Consider the following 20,416-nt stretch of genomic DNA (forward strand, 5'->3'; position numbering starts at 1 on the left):
TTCAGTAATCTTCTTTCGTCATTTCGATTTTTCTAAAAAACAAAAGCAAAACCAATACGTTACCAAAAACGAAGAGGAGTATTCTTTGGCCACATTTCTAAGCGTTTTGTTTTGCAGTAAACTTTTCATGAGTTATACAAATAATTCTACATAAATCATTATTTATTCCTCATTTAAATATATAAATGATGACTGATAGAAATGATGGATCTCTTGCAACAATCACTATAATATTTTAAATACCAAACACTAATCAGAACTGAAAACTTGAAGATAGATCGGCCTTTAATAACTGAAGAATATACGTCAGTTGCCCTTAAATTTTCAACTCGGATATGTCTCCCATTTCCCCCCTTATTTGATACAATTTATTCCCTTCCTGCATATTAATTTCTGTCATCATTAGTATTGCATTGTCAGGGTTTTTAATCTCAAAAGTCACGTGATAACATCAATCAAACCTAAATAAGTTGCAGCTGCTGATGTAACTCCAAATAAGGAATATGATTCCAAATATGGAAAATAGTTATATATTCTGTATATTTAAATTTTAGTGCAAGAAATGTATATAAAACGTTGAAAGTGTGTTCTTGTCTTTATTATAGGCTATTTATATGTTTGCTTTATGTACACGACAACTAACGATCAAATAACAGTTTTTCACATCGCAACTTATACAACGTAATTTTGAAAACTACAACCATTTTTCTATATACATACAACGTACATTTCTAGTTTAACAAAAACATTTTTCTAAACTTTCTATTATTTAAAAGTCGAAGATAGCCAGGTCTCGGGTCCATTCTATTTTCGCCACAGATTGATATCTTCATCAGTACTTCTATGAATGGATGATTAGGTGGGAACACGAACGCTAGTTGATCATACCCAGTACCGTTTTGATCGTACGATTAATCGGGAAACCACCTCACGACATATATTGTGCATAATCTAATTTTAAATGTGTGCATGCATGGTGTTTTTAGTATTAAAAAGTAAAAATGAGTTTATTTATATAACTAGATGGCACGCTCGCTTCGCTCGCGTACCATCTAGGTCGTGCCCACAGATGGTTCTCGAATACACAGTATTTCCAGCGAGAAAAAAATGGAGATTTCAAATGTACGTTCCGCAGGACTATAATACATTGTCGTTTACAGAAACGAATAAATATACACAATGATTTATGTAGTCAACCAAAATTAGCACCCTGGGAATTACTTCCGAGAGAGAAACAAATTTTTTTATCTGGACTCATTTAAACAAACCCAATTTGTGTTTTGTATGTAACATTAAGGGTTGAGGGATGGGGGAAGAAGATAGGTACAAAGAGGAAACATTTTAAAATATATTCTTATCCACTCAGTAACGAAATATTGTTTTTAATGTTTTATAGGCCTATAAATAATATACCACTAAATACAGTAAAACATTTACGATTTAATACGGTACTTTGTTAAAACTCTCACTGTCATAGTCGATTGAAATAGTAAAGTACATGTAACGATACACCACTACGACGTTTATATATTTTTAAATTATTAATTAATACAAACGTTGAGAAGCAACTGTCAGTAATAACGTTTATTTATTTGTATATTATATGTTTATAATCTAACAGTAGGGCCTACCCACACTCACAGTAATAAAGTTTATTTGTATATATTTTTATATTACATCTAACAGTACCAACACTCACAGTAAGAAATTTGCGATTCAAATTGCGATCAAAAGTGGTTAATACCTTAACAGTATTGTACAGCATTGCAATACTATTTATGTTTATTCTCCAAGGGGGCCCATAAATCTAAATCTATACCTCTATGGTTAAACCAAATAATTTGGAATGTTTATTTGTATATTATATGTTTATAATCTAACAGTAGGGCCTACCCACACTCACAGTAATAAAGTTTATTTGTATATATTTTTATATTACATCTAACAGTACCAACACTCACAGTAAGACATTTGCGATTCAAATTGCGATCAAAAGTGGTTAATACCTTAACAGTATTGTACAGCATTGCAATACTATTTATGTTTATTCTCCAAGGAGGCCCATAAATCTAAATCTATACCTGTATGGTTAAACCAAATAATTTGGAATGTTCCATTCATCACAAATCAATACATTTGTAAAAACGTATATTAAATGTATCAAAATAGTATTTTTTAAATTAAGAAAATCGGCCTGTCTTCAACATTATGATGCTGTACTCGAACTGTTCAACCGGTTTTCAGCTATTAAAAACAATTATCGTAGGAGGAGATAGAAAAATGCGAAGCCTCCTCGCATTTTTGTGGCGGGTATTTTTCAAGATGGACATCCATTAGACAGTGATACACCACTACGACGTTTATATATTTTTAAATTATTAATTAATACAAACGTTGAGAAGCAACTGTCAGTAATAACGTTTATTTATTTGTATATTATATGTTTATAATCTAACAGTAGGGCCTACCCACACTCACAGTAATAAAGTTTATTTGTATATATTTTTATATTACATCTAACAGTACCAACACTCACAGTAAGAAATTTGCGATTCAAATTGCGATCAAAAGTGGTTATACCTTAACAGTATTGTACAGCATTGCAATACTATTTATGTTTATTCTCCAAGGGGGCCCATAAATCTAAATCTATACCTCTATGGTTAAACCAAATAATTTGGAATGTTTATTTGTATATTATATGTTTATAATCTAACAGTAGGGCCTACCCACACTCACAGTAATAAAGTTTATTTGTATATATTTTTATATTACATCTAACAGTACCAACACTCACAGTAAGACATTTGCGATTCAAATTGCGATCAAAAGTGGTTAATACCTTAACAGTATTGTACAGCATTGCAATACTATTTATGTTTATTCTCCAAGGAGGCCCATAAATCTAAATCTATACCTGTATGGTTAAACCAAATAATTTGGAATGTTCCATTCATCACAAATCAATACATTTGTAAAAACGTATATTAAATGTATCAAAATAGTATTTTTTAAAGAAAATCGGCCTGTCTTCAACATTATGATGCTGTACTCGAACTGTTCAACCGGTTTTCAGCTATTAAAAACAATTATCGTAGGAGGAGATAGAAAAATGCGAAGCCTCCTCGCATTTTTGTGGCGGGTATTTTTCAAGATGGACATCCATTAGACAGTGTATACCACGATCGGAAAACACCCCTATTTGGGGCAAATCTTTGAACCTAAATTCGTTTTAATCGTCAATAACTAATTATCTAACTTAATTTAATTAGTAAACAGGGTTACATCAGGTGGTTAAAATCAGTACCGAAAGTACGAACCAACTTTACATACCATCGAGTAAAAATTCTAAAAGTAAGGCGCGATTTACCGAATTTTGCCCTTACGTAAATTTATATATAGATATTTATAAATTCATTCATTCATTTACTGGAAAATATTAAATATTTATGTTCTACATAAATCATGATATCTTGAAATAAAATATGACGATAGCGAAAAGATGAATTCTTTGATTTTTTTGCAATCGTACTTTATGCTGTCACAGAACATGTGTAGTATTTCCCCGTCTTTATGTGTAATATATATTAATCCAAAGGAAAATTTGTGAAAATAATGACAATACTGTGGGTATCAGTGGCTGGATCTCAATGGAGATACAAATAAAATAAGCAAAAAGCTAAATCAAAACGATAAAGTAAGACAGCCAGAAAATTTAGCAGAGCTTTTGGGTAACACTAACTCCTTATCAATGAGAATACTTGGACAAAGTAGATATTATAGGCCTAATAGGCTGGTGAATAGATGGTGGAGAGAGTAAGAGTAGAACACATATAATTTACTATTTAAGTAGGCCTACAAGTGTTTTGTTTTATTTTTTTGTTTTTATTTATTTACAGCATATATATATATATCTACCCATATAATTTACTAGGTCTAGTGTTTCTTTTATTTTATTTCAGCATATATATATCCCACAGCGATACATTGACAATTAGGATGATAACTAAACGTATGCTTTCAAACTAAGCCTAGTTAGGTAGGTCTAAGTAGTGCCACTGATTTGGCCTTCATTATGCAAAGCCTAGGATTACGCCGGAATTGGAACCCAGGCCCCTGGGATTGCAGATTAAGCTCCATGCTACAGTGCCACATAGGCCTACTTTCCTGTATCAGAAACCCACTTAAACTCACTCGTAGAAGGGCTTTATTAGGTAGGTTTTTTTGGCCATTAGAGAAAGGCTGGTACTGAGCCAGAGGTGAACTAAGGCCCCTGGAACGACTAAGCTCCATGCTAGAATTCTACAACTTATCCCTGTTCCATTTTCCTCCTTGGTCATTATACAAACTCTGATTATTTGTAGGCCTGAGTTTGGCCCCAGTGCTCTCGGACGGTATATGCTCCATTCCCCTTCCACATGTAGTGAAAATGACAAAATGCCTTTGTCGAGATATCTTTCACTATGTGCCAATCTATTCTTCTAAATCTAATTAAACCTGTACAACTTTCGTCTCCGAATTGCAATAGTTCCCACCACAGAATATATTTGATAGTCTGCCGATTCGAGCGCGCTGAATCCCGCCTAAAAAAATCCAGGTTCTCCGTATCATTACTCATAAAGCACACACCCTCGTGTTTTTTTTTTTCTGTGAGGGAGTGTTATCCAAATATGACCTTGATGTATAAACAAATGTGAACTTTTAAAACATGATTCGAGTAAATATGCCTAATTAATTGCATACAAATTCAATATTTGCGCGCCCTTCTCTCAACAACGCATGCGCGAAACACGTATTAGTGCACGATCACGTTTTCGAATGATCTATAATGCCGATATAGGTTATTGGTGTCCTATTGATTTACTTTACCTTATTAATAAACGCATGTATATTATATTGAGGGCATTCGCATATTGTTTTTTTTTATTATCTAGATTTTATATCAAAATCGATCTTTTAATGCGCAATAAACACTTCCAAAGTAGGAAAAACATTCGATTCAGAAAATATGCATATACATCTTGTTTTTGCTCTTTAGCCAACAACAAAATTAATTGACCTTCACTTCGGTATTCTTCGGCATCTCTAAGTCCGATGCGGCCGAATAAAATGTTACGTAATACCATGGAGCTTATTGCAACATGTATACCGTTAAGTTATCTAAGCAAATCTTATGAAAACGAACCATACCAGATAAACTTCCTTAAATTCTAAAATGTGATGTTTCTGGCCGACAAACCGATGGATGTAAACATTATTTCCACTTTCAATAGGTCTATTTATATACAAACATGCGTCTAGTCGCTTGAAAATGCGAAACCGGAATCTTTGCAAAAAAAAAAAAGACTTGTACTTTTTCATGTAAAGCACATGAGATACTTTATTAGAGAATTTTCGTATGATACTGGACAGATCAGCGAATCTGCTGCCAAGATAAGCACATTTTAATGTGATCTATTTCATGTGTTTCGTAGTCTACTTTTTAAACATTTTCTCAGTTGCTGCTGAATGAAGAAATGCATGATTGCTGTAAATACGTCCTTGCTTGTTTCCACATCAATCGATATCTTACTAAAGTCAACTTGCCTTTAAATGTTCTAAGCACCTTTACTTTATCTTGGATCATGCAGGTTTAGTCACCTGTCCTCGGGCACATGTCTCTTTAGCCCAAAGTTAAGTTAAAGTCTACCCACCTCTGTTATCTCATAAAATAGGGTTTGCGCAAACCAACTTTACATGTCTGTGCAATATCGATAGCACAACAAATAGGTCGTTCTGCGCTTCATCAATACACGTTCCCTCTTCACCTGTGATTCTAGTCAAACATCACCCACGTATAATCATTTTAAGTTTTAGAAAATGGGCTATCGTAAAAATTGAGGCAACAGTTTAAATTGATTCGACTATGTTTTAAAATTAAATTAGGTTTATCAAAATAAAGTTTTATTGCCATGACGTAACGCTTTAGTCGTACAGTTGTTCCTCTTTGTCGTTGTGTATTAAGGAGTCGTTTTCGTTAGTACAGAGTACTGCAACTTTCGCCGTCGTATTGAGTAATTTAGACCATAGTTCTCTTGGTCGTTGTGTATTAAGTCGTCGTCGTCGTTTTCGTTAGTACAGAGTACTGCAGCTTTCGCCGTCGTATAATCTAGGCCAATATTTAGTTCTCTTGGTCGTTGTGTATTAAGTCGTCCTTGTTTTCGTTAGTACACCAGAGTACTGCAGCTTTCGCCGTCGTATTGAGTAATTTAGGCCATAGTTCTCGTCGTCGTTGTGTATTAAGTCGTTGTCGTCGTTTTCGTTAGTACAGAGTACTTCAGCTTTCGCCGTCGTATTGAGTAATTTAGGCCATAGTTCTCGTCGTCGTTGTGTATTAAGTCGTTGTCGTCGTTTTCGTTAGTGAAGAGTACTGCAGCTTGCGCCGTCGTATTGAGTAATTTAGGCCATAGTTCTCGTCGTCGTTGTGTATTAAGTCGTTGTCGTCGTTTTCGTTAGTACAGAGTACTTCAGCTTTCGCCGTCGTATTGAGTAATTTAGGCCATAGTTCTCGTCGTCGTTGTGTATTAAGTCGTTGTCGTCGTTTTCGTTAGTGAAGAGTACTGCAGCTTGCGCCGTCGTATTGAGTAATTTAGGCCATAGTTCTCGTCGTCGTTGTGTATTAAGTCGTTGTCGTCGTTTTCGTTAGTACAGAGTACTTCAGCTTTCGCCGTCGTATTGAGTAATTTAGGCCACTATAGTTCTCGTCGTCGTTGTGTATTAAGTCGTTGTCGTCGTTTTCGTTAGTACAGAGTACTGCAGCTTGCGCCGTCGTATTGAGTAATTTAGGCCATAGTTCTCGTCGTCGTTGTGTATTAAGTCGTTGTCGTCGTTTTTGTTAGTACAGAGTACTTCAGCTTTCGCCGTCGTATTGAGTAATTTAGGCCATAGTTCTCGTCGTCGTTGTGTATTAAGTAGTCGTCGTCGTTTTCGTTAGTGAAGAGTACTGCAGCTTGCGCCGTCGTATTGATTACTATAGTTCTCGTCGTCGTTGTGTATTGAGTACGGTGTTTATAGTCGTCGTCTTCTTCACCTTATAATATGGGCTTATTCCGAATTGTACTCGTCTTTGATATTAAAATCTTTACGACGTCATTGTTGATACTTTATCATTTCCGGTTTTTAGTCTGATCGTCGTTATCATCTTCCAATCACTATAGCTCCAGCCTAACAGAGACTACAACTCAACAAGAAATTTAAAAGTTTATCATATTTTATTCGATTAAGTATGAAATGTACAGTCCAAGGTGTTTACAATAAACACATTTTCACTGTGTACACGTTTATACATAATTTTAGTCATCATAAAAATCTCAATATTTTATCTACAAATTTAACACCCGTCACAAATCAGTGTCGTCGTAAAACATCGATCTAAACCACAAACTCATTTTGCTGCTTTTTAGCAATTTATAACTTAAACAAAATTAAACTTTGTCCCCATTCAAAATATTTCTGCTATAACTTTTTCTAAAGCAGGCACAATGAAAATCCAAGCAAAAGGCTGGATTTATTGTCGTAAATTTTACCAAACAAAACAATTACTGTTATTACTAAAAACTCGAGCGTTAAGCTCTAAAGCGCCCTATTTAGAATTTGTCTCACAAGATACAGTACTTCCAGATTATTTCACTGGTTAGAAGTCGTCATAACTATTCATGTTATGGCAAGTTAAGCGTTGGTTAATGAAATTAAAAAAAAAATAAAAATACCAACATTTCTCCCTGATACCAAAATATGTATCCTATGGCAAAGCTTAGTAACAAATGGTAAAATATTTACAAAAAATGGAAATAATCAGATAAAATTACTACTACTGTTTTGTATATCAAAAGCTTAACAAAATAAAAGTCCATGATTATTAAACAAATAATCGTGTCCCTAAATATTTTTAAAAAATCGACTAACCTACAAATTGCCCCGATGAGACAACAAGGTTTATCGCAAATAGCTTGATTTCGCGAGGAACGTCATTGTACAATGCATGATGGGAAGTGTTTGGGAGCAAACGTCACGACGCGTACGTACAAACAGCAAATCACGCACGTACGTGTTTTAGACGTTTGCTTCCAAATCCTTCCCTCCATGCGTCGCGCACGCTATTTGCGATGAACCTAAATATAGGCGTTATTTCCCGTTTTCATGCCCTTAATATTTAAATATAATTGATACTCATTTGTTTGTCAGGTCACATTTACAACAAGCATAACCTATGCTGTATCAACTGTTAGGTTTAAAACGGAATATTATATAATTAGACAATTCCCTGATGGTTGTAGTATTTGTATGTGTGTTTACGATTAACAGAATCTAAATAACGGAACGACTTAATAATTCCAAATACACCAGGTCAATATTAATATTTCTATTAATTCGGTTTCGTTATGAACAAAATCTTCACATAACAAAATAAATATAAACTTTATAAAACCAATTCCTAAAATATTCTTTTTTATAATAATCTCCACAATGATTCTGCAAAAACTTTTCCCAAATAATGTACTTAACTTTAATTAGCTAAATTTTCCAAATCTGTTTAGCTATTTTGAAAATGTATATTTATAATACAGTAATAATACATTTAATGTACAAATGATATGATTTATAAACAATAATTCACAGCTATTTACATATTTAAATGAAAATTACAAGGTATCTCATATTTTAATAATATTCTTAATTTAATATTTTTAACAATGTCCATTTAGAAAATATATTATTATTATTTAAATTTATCTGGACAATTATTTATTAATATGTTTGTGATATAAGTAATTTCTAGTTTACCTGATTGTAAAAACCGATGACAAAATATCTTTATTTTGGCATAGCGGAATGTATTTTTTGTACAAGTTATGGGTGTCTGAAATTGTCACTTCTCTAAACAACAGCCAACAATATTACCGGACCATCTCTTTCCGGAACATTCCTTTTAACGGAGTTATAAGTGTCACCACCAATATTACCGGACCATCTCTTTCCGGGACATTCCTTTTAACGGAACCAACTCTTTAAAACTATCTCTTTCACTTTACCACTCTTTATACCGTTATCGGTACTTAATATTGTACATCAAAACTACCGTGGTATGAAACCATTTTGGTATGAAACCATCTTGGTATGAAACCATCTTGGTATGAAACCATCTTGGTATGAAACCATCTTGGTATGAAACCATCTTGGTATGAAACCATCTTGGTTGGATCCCTGTTACCGTTTGTATACTTTTGGTATAGCTATAAGTTACCTGGTTAGGTTACAAGACTTCAAATTATATTCTTTTGTAAACTGAGGTAGGATCTCATCTGATGATGTAAACAAAACATTTCGCGCCAAATGTAAACAAAACACTGCGCGCCAAATGTAAACGGTCTATAATGGGTTAATATTTAAAATCACAAAAATTCAACTGATAATTTTAATGTCGTGCGACGGTAAGAGAATAGTCGAAGTAAAAATATGTAATGATTTATTTCGATTAAGTTCGTTTCTGTATCGGGTATGCTTTTGGGAATATTTCTCTTTTATATTATATTCAATTCAATTCAATTCAATTCAATTCAATATTATATTAACGGTTTCCTATTAACTTATATTGTCAAAGTATACAATAAATAAAAAGACGTGATCGTACGCATTAAAGTAGGGGAACTGTTCCAGTAAGATTTGTAGGCTTGTTTGAAGTGTATGATGACGTAGTGATTATAAGTTGTCTTGTTAAAAGTATGTATCCTCAAGAATAAGTAAAAACTGTGATAGAAAACCAGATCCCGACGGGGACCGAGGTTCATATTTGTGTTTATCGATGTTGCTTATTGAGCGAGTATTCAGTTTAGAAAAGCTTGTTTAGAAATACAAGACATGTTACAAGTAAAAGCAGTTGTTGTAGTGAATGTGAAGTAGCGCTGCTTCCTGCTGGTGGATGTGATGCCGGTGTGTTCTGGACCACGTTTAGGCTATGCGGAGGCTCTAGAAGATTAGGGTTCGATCCAGCGCAGTGGATAAGAGGATTGTTATATGACGTCGGACGTGATTCTGGTTTATCTGGCAGCTGACCGTTTGTTGGCAACATTCCATCGTAGAGAAGCAGTTTACCCGCTGAGTTGTGATGCATTCTGTATAGCTGGTACTCAACCGTTGACATTATCAGGCCCAACGCCTTGCAACCGTTGATGTACGTCACATCCTGCTCTACGTCAATGTACCAAGATCCAAGTTTTCCGCAACCGCCTTCAGTGTTCAGCTTTTGCACAGAACCGACGCTCAACGGTTTTAACAACACCTGGTCAGTTTTAATATCGATATTGGTTCCTCCATCAACGATGCTAGATCGTACACCATCACTGTGCGTTCCTCGTGTTGTGATCGCGTACGCTGGTCGTCGACAATCCGGTTCTAGAAAGTACTTTATGTTGGCGCTCCACGTATTGTTTGCAAAGTACGAGACGTGCCGGGTCGTGAAGAAGCTTCCTTTTACCTCGCATCGTAAGCTGACCCATTCGCCCTCTAGTTTCACTGGTAAGTGAATTTCCGGTTTGAGGATCGGTGGATGGAAGTCGTCGGCAAAGTGTATCTGATTACTAACGGTTTCATTTACCTGAAAAACATAATCAACGAAACATTAAATATTAATTTGATAATAAGTAATAATACAAAGCAAGCTAACAAAGTAGAAGTGAAGGTCAATGTCGGGGTCAATGTAGGGATGTTTCTAAGGTGCGATGAAAATTAAAGACGTGCCAATCGAGTTTGAATTGACCCGTTCGCGTTCGGTTTACATCAGCTGGACAAAGGCGTTAAAGACAGATCATCTCTGCTGGAAATGAATGCGTTAATGTTTTTAAATTACGTCTCGCTATCAGGTTCAGAAAACACCGTTGCATATTCATTCTTTTTGCATTTCTCGTGAGGTTCAAGTTAGGGCATTGAATTCCCACCTCTACAAGCGGTCAATACCACAGAGCCGTTGCAGTAATTAACTTCATTTTAAGCCAAAGCTAGGCTGGTCGACACATGATCCGATTGATTAGAGAACATGATGTCAGCCCGCAGAGAAGCTAACTGTTGCACCCTGACGCGATGTTTGACTACGATGATGGGAGGCAATTTGCACCCTGTGTTCGAAGCGGTATTCGTTTCCTTCTGTCAAACACACCTGACCTTTCGACCAAAGATTACACAACTTATGTTTGCAGTTTTCAACTGTTAATATCTAAGTTATATTTGGTAGCACAGAAGGTAACGCATTATTAAAAACACCGCTAAGTCGAATACACAGCTGAAATTAATGTTCGTGTGTTTAACGACTAATTGCTCTTTCCGGTATATACGTCAAAGAGTCGTGGCATTCTGATCGTATCCGAGCAGGCGTCATGATGAGTCGTGTTCCTATCATAGTACCTTTCAATCCTAATCAAAGGTTTCGCAAAGAAACTTCATTTAATTTAATACGCAAGTATACCGCATTCTTTATGTTGTACTGTAGTTCAATCATAATGTGTCGATATCCTTGATTAAAATCGTTATCGTACCCAAAAAAGGTGATATAAAATATCGATTAACAGTACTACTTTCAGGGAGGTATAAAAATAAGTACCTCCCTGATACTACTATACGTGTTCGTCTTATTTCCGTTATATTTCTGTAGGCCTACCTCTCTATACAAATGTTTGAGTTTAGTTTTTACAGAATCACGCCAACTATATTTTATCTGCTAATTCCTGTGTACAATATAAGATGTGGTCAACCATACATCGCCAAAAACAGCCAATCAAAGATACTAAAATGTCTGTATGATGTCTTGTTGAACATAATTGGTGGTTTTAAATTTTCAAAACGTTTTAAAAATCTTGAGTCGTCACTAATGCCCCTAAACGCTGATGAATGTTATAGCTAAAACTTTTCTTTTGCTAATGGTGTTAACCACTGGCGGCGTAAAACCGATAGTTGTTGCACCAGATGCGTACCATACTTGATATTAGAATAGAATAGTAAATAATATTAAATTGTTTATCAGATAGTTTCAAACAACTTTTGAGCTGAGTTCACAGAGATTGAAAACTGCAGGAAAGGTCGCTGCTGTTTCCGTTTGCAGTGTATGAAACTTCTTTTCACACGGGCTAACTATGACAGCTACACAACGTGTTCACACAGATAACTTAGCTTTACGTCAGTGTCAGGCAAAACACAAAACATTACCGAAAGTACTGATCTAGTCAATCGGCTTTACCCATTAATGATAACGACATATAGTCATCATCAAAATACGTATGTTTGCAAAATGATTATCAGCCAATTTGTTTCGATATTTAATCAAATTTCAAAGCTTGATTCATGATTGAAACCAGTAAGCCTTTCGGTTAGTGACTTAATGTTTTTTTTTCGTAATTTATACAATGTTTTGACTTGTACAATTCAGTTTGCTACCGGTTACTAGGCTCAGGGAAGATTTCACTCTTCCCTGCTAGGGCCTCCCTACCTAGGCCTACATTTACCGGTTTGGTTCGGGCTCAGTATAAAACCTTCGAAATAAGGTCAATGTGATATATTAATAATCTAGTTTAGACACTCTCATTTAATTAGTAGAATTTAAACAATGTTTAGCACACCTTGTATTCATAAAGAATGTGGTTTTTCTATGAAAACAGAAGCCAAAGGTAGGGCTATACTGATTGACGCTCGCATGACCACGGGGACCGCGTGTGGTTGATGGTGGAGTTCGAACTTCACGCTGTCCACTTGTAATTATCAAGTGTCGTTTGCGTTAACCTGTCAAGTTTCGCGTTTGGAACGCAAGACGTGTCATGCAGCAATATGATAGTTTTTGCGTTTTAGGTCGTACTAATTTACTAAAGGTATATGACGGTTACAGTAGGTAAGCAAGGCAAATAGGCTAACAAGTAGTTTAAAAACATTTTTTTAAATTATGCTATATTCATTGTGCATGTTATATTTGCAATTCCAATACAGTATTTAAACTATTTACATAGGATGAGTCTATTTGTTGACATCAATCTTAAGTGTCGGAAAAGATTAAAGATCATTGGCCTAACCGATGTTCTCGAGCGGAAATATACAATAGTCCCAAAGGACGTTGTATGACTCGTCCATGATGGATAATTATGATTCAAATCTTCAACAAGTATTTTAGCCCTCATGAGAGAACTAGGAGTAAACATTGCAAGGCGTTCGAGTGTGCGCGTCTTTAAAAATAGGCTTAAACTGTTGCGTCCTCTAGAGACTCACAACGGCAAACAAAACATCCCCGTGTATATTGTGTTCTCGCTTATTGATGACTCGCGCTTCGTGTTGCTCTCTCGAAGGGGTGCTGGAAGGCGGTGTCGAGGCCAATGGGCCGCGATCCCAGGGCGTTCCAGTTCAATGTTTTAGGCCGGTTTTAGTATATATAGCCTCTGACCCACTTCTGGCGGCAACTCTTTGATGTTAAGGGATAAACAGGTGAGACATTCCGTTGCCATTTCCTAGATTGTCAAGGTGTTGTGCTCTAAGGTGGTTTTAGACATCAGAAACACAACACATTCATTAAAAGTTTCCGTGTATATACGCTGGTTCTTGACCGAAATTCGTAGTGGGAATCAACCCTAACGTTCACTCGGGTTAAGTTTGAAATCGTGGGTGGGGCCGTGGGCCTAAAAATTGTAAAATAAATTGTTAAACGTAACTGAATTGCATTTTGATTGATTGAAATATATATTTATACTGGGTAACCTCTTCAGTCAATGACTGGTCTCCCAGAGGGCCCAGTTGGTGATCAGTGGCTGTGATGTACTAATACACCGGGGTAACCCCCTACTCGTCTCGAAAGATGTACTAGGTTCTTTAAAGTGCACACGAGCTAGATGTGTACACTGGACCTACGGTTTATAGGCCTTATCCGAGAAGACTCGTTCTACCACCAGAACCATGGAGTGAGTGAGCCTCGAACCCCTGTTTTTAAATCGTTTTAGGCCTAAATAATTAAAGACTATGACATTATTTTTCTCATTAATGATACCGGAGTATTAATAAACCCCATTCATGCAATATTAATATGATATAATAATCCACATCAGCGCATGCGCTGTTCCGTTATCTCGGTCACAGCCAAGTTGCAATTAATAATTCACAGTGTGATGTGATACGCGCAAAAACTGAATTATGATTGATGTTTAATAAATGGGTTATGACAGTTGACGAGTCTTTTACAGATTAAGAAGGCAAGGTTAGATGATAAGGGAGATAGAGTGTGACAACGTGATGGCCTTCATGCTAATTAAAATATTATAGATAAAATTAGATTTGCGTAGAATGAAGTGTAATTACAAAGCATATAGATTCACCATGTATATTCTTTGTAGAGTACGGTATAGAACACCAATTTGGGACACCCTTAGGGCCACTTTTTATTAAAAGGGATATATTTGTTTAACACCATGGACATTTCATTTTAAACGAATGAGGGATATATTTGTTTAACACCACGGTCAGCCCCCTCTAAATGGGTAACTTATGAAACGAATGAGGGATATATTTGTTTAACACCATGGTCAACCCCTATAAAGGGGACGCTTTCTTATGAAACGAATGAGGGATATATTTGTTTAACACCATGGTCAATCCCTATAAAGGGGACGCTTTCTTATGAAACGAATGAGGGATATATTTGTTTAACACCATGGTCAACCCCTATATATAAAGGGGACACTTTCTTATGAAACGAATGAGGGATATATTTGTTTAACACCACGGTCAACCCCTATACAGGGGAAACTTATTAAATGAATGAATGATAAACGTGTTTAACACCACGGTCAACCTTATACAGGGAACACTTATAAAACGAATGAGGGATACATTTGTTTAACACCAAATTGTGAATGACATTCTTTTGACCAAAAACAGAACTCTGATAGGCCTATGTGTTGCTTAATTTAGTAAGATACACATGTTTCAGTTCTGTAAGTTTGAAAAGTGGGAAAAAACCCCGCTAAAAATTCCTTTACATTAGTTATTTTGTTATGGTATGTCAGGGCGATGTACTTTATTTCAATTCAACTATTAAAATAATAAACCGCTGAGAAATGTTGCGGTTTTTTTTAGATTGCTGAGAATTCCCTCTCAAGTGTCGTAACATGGACACTACTAATTTAATTCATCAACCTCTGATCTCAGACACCACTCTTGTTTTTCTTACAATTATTACAAAACAACGTACTGTGTTACGTAAACCACACAATGTTACATTATGCTAATTATAGATGATATTGACGTCATAGTAATTTTGCTGTGACGTCATGTCTAGATTTTTTTTCTAAAAGAGAGAATTCCCTCTCAAGTGTCGTAATATGGACACTACTAATTAATTCAACAACTTCTGATCTCAGAAACCACTCTTTGTTTTTCTTACAATATTACACAGCAACGTACTGTGTTACGTAAACCACACAATGTTACATTATGCTAATTATAGATGATATTGACGTCATAGTAATTTTGCTCTGACGTCATGTCTAGATTTTTTTCTAAATGCTCTTATTGTTTGAACAGTGAAAACAAGACTACTATAACAAGTTAAGAGATTAATCTTTGTTGTTATAAACCATATATCGTCCATTTTCTAATTTTAAATTTGTTTTAAAATTGAAAGCATGATTCATACCATTCCTATGACATTTTCCTTAAGTGAAAATAATGTTTAAAACCCATACACTTTTAATTTTCTTTCGTCGACTCTTTTCGTTTCCCATTTATTTTTCCAATTCAGGTATAATAATAATACTTATATCCAGACACGTTTTAAACCTGAAACAAACTACAAGGCATGTATAATTACAAAGACGCCTTCTTTTGAAAGATAAATTCTCTTTTAGCTTTATCTGTACAAGTTCAGCTTAGAACATTGTCATCATTCCATATAAGATATCAATACGTAAGCTATTTAAACACGATAAATTAACCTAATATGTAAATTTATTGAAAAGACGTAAATCACTAAATAGGCTATTTTATCAGTGCATAGCCATACGCCTCAATTAGCACAGGCCATGCAGCCTATCCAATTATGAGGCGTGGATGGAGAGCATGTGGATAACGATAGGTATTTAGCTCAAGAGATATCATCCAGGGTAATGAAAATTATAAAACACAACTGTATTCACGTGATCAAACGTCAATACACTTGCGTAAGCAGATGTAGTTGTTCGCCAAGAACGTACACACATTTTTCGTGTTGTTTTAAACTTTACCTGATCCTCTCTTTGTTTAAATGCAATGCGTTGAACGCTTATAATGCTTGGTTCCCAGAGACGCAAAGTAAAGCTTGGTTCCCACTAGCGACGCGACGCAACGCAACGCCATAGACGCAACGCAACGCAAGGACGTAGATGCAACGCAACGCAAGGACGTAGATGCAACGCAAGCGAGTTGACCAATGATAATGTCACTATAATGCATTATTAATGAGAATCAGTATTTATGCTTGATTCGAAAAAGCGTGTTTGCGTCGAGGGTAGCCGCGTGGTACAACCGATTGATTGTTTATTGCATTTTTTCTACATAGATATATCCTAATTGAATGTTGATATTTACTTAATTCGTGTAAGGGTCTCAGAAAGAAATAATTTGGTGTAAACACGACCGTGTATCGAGTAATGAAGCGAAGAAATAATTGCTCCAAAAATAAACTTCATCAAAATAAATGTCTAATTTTAAACCATGTATAAATAGACCTGTGATTGTAATTATGGATCGCTGGATATTAGTTACCCGTATGTTTCTGACATTTAAGCTGTGGTTTCCATTTGAACGCAACGCAATGACGTAAAAGCACCGCAAGTAAAATGTTACGGTACCAATCAACACACGACGCGATGGCTCATCCGAATTTTCGCTTGTGATTTGTGCTTGTCAACTCACTTGCGTTGCGCCTCCGTCGTTGTTTCCAAATTCGAACCAAGCTTTGAAAATGGTAGCATCAACTTTGTGCGCAGATCAGTTATCCTTATTCACACGTCACCCGTGCTGTGATTTATATTGATTTTAACACCTTAATATCACTGTTAATTTGATAGCATTCGTTTGTTAGTTTTTGAACTTTGCCGCCATGTAAAGCGTACAGGAATATAAAAATAAAATTAAAATTAACGCGTTAATATTTAACGTACCTGGAGTAAAACTACACATAATGTGAACCCTGGATTAATTATTGAACGCTGGATTACTTTAGCGTGTGTACACACGCGGCATGTGCTTAAGTACGGTAATATACATTTACACCTCACGCTATTCACTATATAAAGGCCAATTTACACAGACGAGCGGGAACGTTAAGCATAAAACAAAAATATAAAATTTATGTTATTCCTCATAACCATCTACACAAAACGCGGAGCGAACGGATGGTATCCGCTCAGAATAGATTCAGATTCTACGTGGGACAAGCTACGCGGTTTCCCGCTTTACCGTTTGCGCTCGTCTGTGTAAATTGACCTTTACTATACGGACGAGACTAACATTGAAATAAGGGCAGATTTAGAGGCCTCGTTCAATAGTGTGAATTACCTTTAACAGTAATTAACAACGATAGCAACGAATCAGTGTAAAAATAATTGTTGTATTGGAACCCCACGACGATCAACACAATCGTCGTAATATTGATACAATTTGAGTGGAATGTTCTTACGACTGTTGCATTCAAGAAGCTAGGCCCACAACAAGACCAACCCAGGTGATCCGCTAGTGTAGTAATTCAGCTTGCCATAACACACCTGTTATTGATCCCATTCATAGTGTATATTTTGTCTTTCACTTCACCCCCAAGTGTGACCTAATGCCCGCCCCACGCAATATCGAATCAGGTGTCATCTGAATCCCCTTAAGCCGTTCCACTTCTGACCTCCGCTAGATGACTGTCCTGGTTTAATAGACGACCTACCGGTTGAATTCTGTCCGCCGAATCCAAACCCTCGGGATGTATGCGAAATAATAAGTGACCCCATAGCAATTTTGCAAATTACACAAAAACCAAACGAGGAAGACAAGCTTTTTGTGGATAAAAAAAATCTTTTGCTGCTTCGTTGAAAAAGGTTGGAATAGAAACAACTTCGCATATCCGTCATCAGAATAAAATAAACCCGGTCATCAGAATAAAAAAAACGGTCATCAGAATAAACAAAACTGGTCATCAGGATGAAAACCCGGTCATTAGAATAAAAAAACCGGTTATCAGAATAAAATAAACCCGGTCATCAAAGTATTTTTTAAAACGGTCTTCAGAATAAACAAAACTGGTCATCAGGATAAAAAAAAACGGTCATTAGAATAAAAAACCGGTTATCAGAATAAAAAACCGTCATAAGAATAATCGAAAACCGTCATCAGATTAATAAAAAAATCGGTCATCAGAATTAAAAAAAGGTCATCAGAATAAAAAAACTTCCATATCGAAGTAAGTTGGTTATTGCAACTTTCATACTAAACATCAATGTCTGACAACGCGTAGATGCCCTTATGACGTCAGATAACGGGTGGGTGTTCTGTTAAGATTATTTGTGTTTGTCGTCAGGTTAAATTGATATTGTCGCAAAACTTGAATGAATATTTTACCCATTGGCACTTTAACCGTCGGTTTGTAAGTAAACCAATAGTAATTAACGGCGTTTGTTTTTACTTGTTTGGAGGTAGCCACGACAATTTGTTGAAGGTATTCATTTTATTTGCGATTTTTAATTTGAATTTTTAAAATAATAAACACTGTCTCGTCTGTGCCAATGATAGCAAGCGAGAATGTTCAAGGGTTGTTGTCAACCTGTTGCCAGATTCGCGTATATTATAGATTTAATGAATAGGCAAACTGCCTTAAAATGTGACATGTTTCAAGAAACTATTCTCATCATCAGAACAAAAAACAACGCCTAGAGTACTTATATACCAATAGGACAGGTTGTTCAAAAGTTCGGTGGAATCATTAGTGTATTTATTATAGAAATGCATGTGATGCATAAGAACCACGGCCCCTGCAAGGATCTGGTTTTAGGCAACCATCCTATTTTAAGTTCAGATATATGACAGTCAGGCGAAATCACGATATATCAATCGGACCATTTCCGTAAATTCTATCCAGTATTATTTACACCTGGTTAATTTGAGTTTAATAATTTGAACTAATATTGTATCAAAGTTGACTGATCGAGCTGATACGAGTACAGCCGTAGGCGCTATATCGGTAACCAGATCTCGTTCCAACCACCATAGATGACGCCAGAAATAGAAGCTATTTTCGACAGCTTTAAATAAATTACGCGTACAATGGTGTATAAGTTGGCCCAGGAGATTGAAGCTTCATCGTAAAAAATCTTCTAATGTTCAGTAGAGCAATTTTGTATCAATTTAAACGTTCTAATAATAGTATTTACAATTACAGAAACGGTTCAGTACGTTTATAACTAATTTTACGGATTTGTGAATATATGCACCTGTAATGCAGGTTAAGGTATGGTAAGCTTAGGTATGGCACGCTTAGTTGTGGCGCGCGACATCGTATTACTTTGAGTGTACGTATGGTGCAGTACACGCTTAGGTTATAACTACTTGCACCAATTCTTGTACGGTACAATTAACAATCAGTGCAACGTACTAGACGTTGTGCTACATTTAATGCGGGGAAAGGTATGGCACGCTTAGGTATGGCGTGCGTCATCGTATTGCTTTGATTGTACGTATGGTGCAGTACACGCTATGACGACTCGCACCAATTCTTGTACGGCACGATCAATCAGTGCAACGTAGACAATGTGCTACAGTTGATGCACCAGACACTAGAGTTGATCTTTGAAATATGGAACGCGACATGAGCACTCCTGACCCAAGTACTAATCGAATCCCACGGATAATTAGTCGTATGTTTCCACAAAATTACCCCCAAACAGAGCAAACATATGCCTTAGTTTACACTGGCGTCGGGTGCCATATGGGCCTCGTTTGCTCCACAACACATTTTTGTACCGGATATTGCTTGACACTATATACTGAAATATGGTATTTATAATCCATGATTTAATTTGGAAGTAAAGTGCCGACAAATATCGACATTATTTTATAGACCATTTAGCACACATTTCGTTTTATCTAATTTTCATTGTTAATTTAACTATATTATGTTTAGTAACATTGACTAGGCCTTACAAATAGATAAGGTCATGGGACCTTTTGTCCACGTCACCCCTCACCAACATGGAGCCCCGAATGTGAGGGTGACTTCTGCTAAATAAAATCTAAGCCTAGTATTATGCTTCGTCATTGTTTTATTGACGGGTGATGATTGAATCTACCAGGCTTGGTGTCTATCATCATTCAGGGCTAGCTTTACTGACACTCTGCTCAT

The 20,416-nt window shown here is 35.9% G+C and overlaps 1 protein-coding gene across 1 annotated transcript in view; it reads right to left on the reverse strand.

Annotated features, from left to right (window-relative positions):
• Nucleotides 1-7,249: 7,249 nt before the first annotated feature.
• The window catches only part of LOC140056194 (protein APCDD1-like), a 33,838-nt gene continuing 20,671 nt past the window's right edge, over nt 7,250-20,416 (reverse strand). Inside the window, exon 4 of the mRNA XM_072101492.1 lies at nt 7,250-10,633. Coding sequence (XP_071957593.1) covers nt 9,869-10,633 — 765 coding nt within the window. The 3' untranslated portion in view covers nt 7,250-9,868. The remainder of the gene's footprint in view (nt 10,634-20,416) is intronic.

The sequence above is a fragment of the Antedon mediterranea genome, chromosome 8, assembly GCF_964355755.1.
Source record: "Antedon mediterranea chromosome 8, ecAntMedi1.1, whole genome shotgun sequence".
Lineage (NCBI taxonomy): Eukaryota > Metazoa > Echinodermata > Crinoidea > Comatulida > Antedonidae > Antedon > Antedon mediterranea.